Raw genomic sequence first — 6,707 nt, forward strand, 5'->3', positions numbered from 1 at the left:
TCACTATGGCTGCTTTCTGGAATGACGACTGGCCCTACAAACCAAGACAAGCCTTTCCAGCGTGCTTTTTCCTCACTCGCACACTTCCTGGGAAAACTTCCTAGGAGGTCACCCATCCCTAGATTACTCCAGGCCAAGCACGCTCAACCATGGAGTTCTCAAGTGATGGGCTACCGAAAAGAAGATGCATCTTCCTGATATAGGTAGTACCCATCAATCCTTTTAAGCCCTCTTCAACTATGTAGTCCCACACCTACACAGTCTTAGAATCATTACACTTGACCTTCCCCAGGCGGTGTGGGATTGCACAGCTTACCCGGTATTTCCCCTTACAGATCACGGGATTGTGACTGTCACAATCACCCCCCCTTACGGGCCCGACATCCCCGTCGGCCACACTTCCGGCTGGGTCAAGGCTCTGATGCCATTATGTGACGCCCCACATCACTATGGCTGCTTTCTGGAATGATGACTGGCCCTACAAACCAAGACAAGCCTTTCCAGCGTGTTTTTTCCTCACTCGCACACTTCCTGGGAAAACTTCCCAGGAGGTCACCCATCCCTAGATTACTCCAGGCCAAGCACGCTTAACCATGGAGTTCTCAAGTGATGGGCTACCGAAAAGAAGATGCATCTTCCTGATATAGGTAGTACCCATCAATCCATTTAAGCCCTCTTCAACTATGTAGTCCCATACCTACACAGTCTTAGAATCATTACACTTGACCTTCCCCAGGCGGTGTGGGATTGCACAGCTTACCCGGTATTTCCCCTTACGGATCACGAGATTGTGACTGTCACATGAACAGGGTGTTCAAGGATTTCCTCGATCAGTTCGTTATTGTCTTCATCGACGACATCTTGGTGTATTCCAGTTCAGAGGCAGAGCACGAGCTTCATCTTCGATAGGTTCTTCAGAGGTTGAGGGAGCATCAGTTGTACGCCAAGTTTAAGAAGTGTGCATTTTGGTTACTATAAGTGACATTCCTTGAAAATATCGTGGGTGCAGACACTACAAGAAAATGGGGTCTTTACCTACCAATTGTAAGTGTAGGTAAAACTAGCCTAATGGTGGGTAATGTGGTTTACCTACCAATATTGAATTGGTAGAGATTGGTAGGTAAAGGTTAGTGGGGAAAGAGTCTTTACCTACACTTATTAATACTGGTAGGTAAAAGAATCAGTGGACCCCACTAAGTTATAAATCAATTGATGAGTCAGCAGATGACGTGTTTGACGACGTGGCATCCTACGTGTCTGCTGACATGGTTTCCATAGTTTTATGTGTCTGATGACGTGGCATCCTACGTGTCTGCTGACATGGTTTCCATAGTTTTATGTGTCTGATGATGTGGCATCCTACGTGGCATACATCAATATCGCCACTTGGCATCTTTGTGGTTGATCCACGTGTCAAACAATAATTTGTCCACGTGTCGTTTGATAATTAGTACATATGTCATCATTTGATATAGACCACGTGGCATCATTTTATTAGTCTACGTGGCACAATATTATTGGACCATGTGGAGTCATTTTATTAGCCCACATAGCATGATTTTATTGGTCTATTACAGAATTTATATTTTGGTCAAATGTAATGGTTATATGTAGGTAAAAGATAATATTAGTTATTATAAATGTTCTATATTAGAAATAAACTAGAAAAAAACCATACAATAATAAAATGTTTAATGCTAAAATTCTTTATAATGTAAATATCCACATCATGAACAGCTTCATTAGCAGTTGCAACAAGGGTAGAGCAGAGAATATGAATTAGTGAATCAAAACAGTTTCGAATGATGCAACAGCATGCCTCGTGAGTTGAAATAGAGTTAGAAGCAAGTTCTCCAGAGTCTACAATCAAATCTCTACACGCAGCAAGGAGTTCCACACAGAGATATAGAGCTCCAAAATTTAGGAAGTGATCCCTAGATGAATTTCTTTCCAGAATCTCCACCAAGTGGGGAAAAAAAGTTTCAAGCACTCTATTACAGGAAACAATGGAAGTTCTTGAGGTAATAAATAGGATATGACCAACAACATGTAGCCTTTCTTTACCTTCCAATGGGATATTATTGTAACTCCTATAACTTGTGATGATGTTGAAAATGCTACTAATGTCTTCATCATCCAGAATCAAACTTAAATATAAATCGTTATTTTGCAAGACAACTTTTCCCATAAGCACTAAAGCTTCTGCTGCAATTTCATTTTCCTGAAACCCAAGACCATTTATTGATTCTGATGTAACAGCTTCAGTAGGCTCTTTTACTGAAGTACTCATTTCACTTTTAATTGAACTCCAAATAGCTCCAGCATGTTTGGCCATCCTGTCTGCTCCATACTTCAATGAGCAATAGCTCAGATACTTTAAAGAATCAACCTTCAAACATAAAGAGTCAGCATGAAAATTGATACAAATATACTTTCTACAACAAAAAAATTAATTTTGTTGCCTATGTAATCATATAAATTCTTTGTGACGGCACCAACCTTTGATGATGGCAGAGAAGAAGAGAGTTTTTCAAGAAGCAAGGGAATGACATATGGCTCAAGAAGAGGTGTTGATGAGAAAGCTACCTACAGAACAAAAAAAATAGTAGAATTTGGTTATTTGTATAAACGTGCTCTTACAACCCTTGTAATTTATGGCAAGTATAAAAGTGCTCCTCCCAGCTTGTCTCAAGGCTCAAATCATAAAAAAATAAAAATTATGATAAATTTGGTTCAAGCACCAAAGAGAAATTACTTAATTGATTAAAAACACTCATAAGTCATCTTCACCAGAAATACCTATGCATCTTGTAACAGTTTTCTACTTCTATTAAATTTCTTATTGTGCTCACCAATTCCAATATAAATATATATATATACACATATATACTTTATCTTCCCTAAGGCAGTACCCATATGCTAAACTAAGGAATAATATTGCAATAGGAATCCAGATAGAGAAAACCCCTAATTGGAAACATGAAAGGGGGAAATCACAGCAAGAACAAATTAGAATAACTTAATAAAGATAATTTGGCCATGCAAAAAGATTCCATAGAACTATACGTGTAAATATTAAGGAATGATTTATAATTCAAGCAGATGAGAGAATGCCAAAAAAAAAAAAGAAAGATAATTTTCCATTTTATGTGATAGACTAGACCATGAAATTTACAAGTGCTTTATCCCAATTACAGCATTGTTACCATGGGTATTACAAGTGCTCCATTGTTAGAATGATAAAGTTTGGAAACTGGAAGATCATAACAAAGAGCATAGATAAATTCAACACCTACAAATACTATAACAATGGAGCATCACATTCAATTACTGCATACCATTAGAGCCCTTGCAAGATCATCTCTTTTGACATCAGTGTCCTCTCCTTTTGGCTGGATAACGTTAAGAAGAAAAACATGTGAAAAGAAGTACAAAAACAAAAAGGATAGCACATCATAATCAATGATAGTATTCATCGCATGATCTGAATACTAACCCAAGAAACAAAAGCAAACCAAAAGGGAAAAGCTTGCTTAGAATTTTTTTTCAATAAATAAATAATAAATTCGCATGTATAGTGAGGGTAAGGTTTGCATACATGAGTAAAATGAATGGGAAAGTAACTGCTCAAAGTTTCAAAAAGCTCTCCAGAAAAATTTTCTAGCGACCCATTAGGATCTGGAAATAGTCGAATCAGTGCACGAATGATGTCAAATGCTAGCAACAAGCAATGAGGATCCTTCTCTCCATCAACATCTTCACAGGTTCCATATAGAAGGAGTTCATCCTTAATAACGCCCAAAAAAAAAAATTAAGATAGAAAATGGGAAAAAAATAACGAAAAAAGGATGAATATGTTAAGAGAAAAAGAATTATAAGGGAATTCTTTGTTCTATTGACATCTATTTGACCAGAGTTATAAAGAGAAAAAGAACACAAAGAATAAACTCTAAAATCATTATGTTGAAGGAATGTAAGCATCTAGCTGAAATATGAAATGAATGAAAACAATTTGTAATTTTACAACTTTAAACTATTGGTATAAACAATGACATTCAAATTACAAATCAGTTGAGAACAAGTGATAAAATGGAAAATAGAACAATAAAAATCCAGCAACTAATTTGAGAGTGAGTTTGGAAAGAGTACCAAGGAAGCAACCTCATTGGGATAGCATTCTAAGACGAATTTCAGAAGCTGAAAACAAAGCTGCAACAATGCTTTGACGTTAAATTTTGTAAAAGGGTAGTGGCTATACATGAAGGCAAGTAGTTCTTTTTTTTTTCTTGATTAAAATTCATGCATTTGGATTCTTACCTTCCTGTCATGCTGACCTAAAGACTGCACCTGTAGGGTCTTAAAGTACACCTCAGCAACTGCTTTTGCATCAGTGGCAGAGACTACACCAACATCACTTTTTCGCCTCAGTAATGCTAAGCACCCAACAAGAGCCCCACGTAATGCTCTCCAATCTGCCTAATATCATTACAAAATAATACATTAACAGCAAAAGCTAAGAGTTTAATCAAAGAATTAGCTCTTGTGACAATGTGCTTCACCATCAAACCGACTTAAAACAAACAAATTGCATAGGGGAAAGAGCACTAACTCACCAGCCTATCTGTGAAGAATCCAATTAAGCTATGAATGATAGCACTGCCTAGTGGCTTTGAAGCAAGACGTCCAAGAACTTCCGCAAGAAGAAGGGTACCAGAAGATGAGGACATAATCTATGAGATTTTCAGATTAAATTAAATAGATAAAAACTTATGGGAAAAAAGAAAGAAAGTGGTTAACTGCCAAGAATAAATTGAAGCACCTGTTGTACAATGCAGATATACCAAGGAAAAATAACAATGCTACTAAAAAAGAAGCACAAACAAAACAGCAGTTTCCAAAACAGTAAGAAGAATGAACTTTTAAGTTTAGAGTACTCTTTGACTGTTTGACAGTCCAAAACCACAATGGCACTTACAAGACCTGATGAAAAAGACACCAGTAGTACTGTTTTGTTTCAAATAAAAATAATGTTGCATAAAAGATGCTTACCAATCGGTTAAGCTGGTGCTCATTCAAAGTACCACCATGTTCTGCATGGCTCTCAATTCTGCATGTGATAAAATATAGTTAATAAGAATACATAGCGCATAGGAATATTCACTATTTGTCAGTTATGTCAGAAAACTTAGAAAATTAGGCATACCCTTTAGAAAACCACTCATTAAACTGTTCGTGACTATCAAATAAGGTTGGCATAATGAAATGTAGTAAGGCCCACAACTCTGCCATATTAATTTGGATTGGAGTGCCAGTAAGCAGAAGCCTATTTCGGCAATTAAAACTAAGCAGTGTCTTCCATCTTATACTGTCCAATCACAAGCAAGACAACAAAAAAGTATGAGTACAAAGAATTAAAAATAGAAAACAACCATTTAGAAAGTAAAGATATGAAAACATACATCATCTATCCGATAATCTGACACCCCTTTTATTTTTGCATAAATCTTAAGATGCTCTTGGACAGTTAAAAATTCTAGCAAAGCATCGAACTGTGGACAAAAACCAATCTGAAAATGGATAATAAAGACAATCAGCTTTCAACAGTATGATTGTGAGAAATAGTCTAATATTTTGAGTACCTAAAATAAAAATCACAACATACGTGCTGACGAGCTGCCTTTGGATTGGAGCGAATATTTTTCCCAAATATGTAAGCTGATCCATCTGTTGGAGATTCTCTCCTGCAGTAAAATTGGCTATGGTTTCAGACACTAAGCATAGAATAGAACCCTGATTGATTAAGTAGTGCAATACAGGAATCATTCATACTGGAAACCGTTTGAAATCTTTCCCATTTTCTTAATCTTATAGATATAAATATGCTGGAAGTACATATAGAAAAATTTAAAGGTCGAATAAAGATCAACTCCACGAAATCATTACAGTACTCTTTTAATACTTGGAAACACACAAACAGAGAGAATCACCAACAATGACAAAGCAATAGAATTAGATTGCACAGGTCAGGCTTTCAAAAAAAAAATGTATGAATCTCTTGGTTCAAAACTAATGCATACCAGAAAGCATTGACAGAGTGGTTGTCTTTCCTGCTCCATTTGTGCCTAAAAAGCCAAAACATTCCCCCTCTTGAACTGAGAAAGACAGAGACTGCACTGCCACTTTTCCTCCAGGATACACCTGAAGTTTACAGCATATATAAAGATTACAGAAACAGATTACATAGGCCTTCGAATTAATAGAACTGAGTTTCATGCTGTTTTTTCTTTCTTCGTTAAAGGGACACCCAATTCTCTACCTACTTGTACTCTTGTTTGTTTTCTTACTAAAAGTTTTGTTTCTATAAGAGGGGGGATCAGGGGATGAAAAACTCACTTTGAGAACTATCAAAACTATCCATAGATTATGAAGACATACCTTTCGAAGATTACGCAAGTAAATGATAGCATTCTCAATGGAACCTGAAAGTACTCTGTTTCTTTCCATTGCCACATCTGTGTCTTCATCAAAGTCAAGAGCAACTTTTTCTGCAGAGGATCCCAGAAGAGGTTCTGAATAAGAAGAACCATCATGTTGGAAACTTTTAATACTCCACCACTCCTTGTAGGAAGGCAAGATTTCAAGCCCAAGTGTCAAGAGGAAGTAACAAATGCTCTGTGACAAGTGAAAAGGCCAACTTAGATCATAGC

At 36.8% G+C, this 6,707-nt stretch overlaps 1 protein-coding gene across 2 annotated transcripts; it reads right to left on the minus strand.

The window, feature by feature from the left end:
* Positions 1-1,626: 1,626 nt before the first annotated feature.
* On the minus strand, positions 1,627-5,740 carry LOC133803849 (MMS19 nucleotide excision repair protein homolog). 2 transcript variants are annotated; one of them, XM_062241989.1, is made up of 11 exons: positions 5,663-5,740; positions 5,460-5,567; positions 5,204-5,365; positions 5,050-5,107; positions 4,614-4,730; positions 4,318-4,476; positions 4,162-4,209; positions 3,599-3,787; positions 3,339-3,392; positions 2,500-2,586; positions 1,627-2,389 (listed from the first exon to the last, which is right to left on the minus strand). In XM_062241989.1, the coding sequence occupies exons 2-11, from the start codon at positions 5,462-5,464 to the stop codon at positions 1,646-1,648; spliced, it is 1,623 nt and encodes a 540-aa protein (XP_062097973.1). In that variant the 5' UTR covers positions 5,465-5,567; positions 5,663-5,740; the 3' UTR covers positions 1,627-1,645. The 2 variants fall into 2 exon arrangements, with proteins under 2 accessions (XP_062097973.1, XP_062097972.1); XM_062241988.1 differs by having other exon boundaries at positions 4,150-4,209.
* Positions 5,741-6,707: the final 967 nt, after the last annotated feature.

Source organism: Humulus lupulus, chromosome X (genome assembly GCF_963169125.1).
Source record: "Humulus lupulus chromosome X, drHumLupu1.1, whole genome shotgun sequence".
Taxonomy (NCBI): Eukaryota; Viridiplantae; Streptophyta; class Magnoliopsida; order Rosales; family Cannabaceae; genus Humulus; species Humulus lupulus.

Excerpts from the sequence above, each read along its gene's own strand:
- LOC133803849 (XM_062241988.1), bottom strand. Across the intron at positions 3,788-4,149 it reads CCAATGAGGTTGCTTCCTTG|GATGAACTCCTTCTATATGG; the intron begins GTACTCTTTCCA and ends GGCGTTATTAAG. Across the intron at positions 3,393-3,598 it reads TTCCCATTCATTTTACTCAT|CCAAAAGGAGAGGACACTGA; the intron begins GTATGCAAACCT and ends AACGTTATCCAG.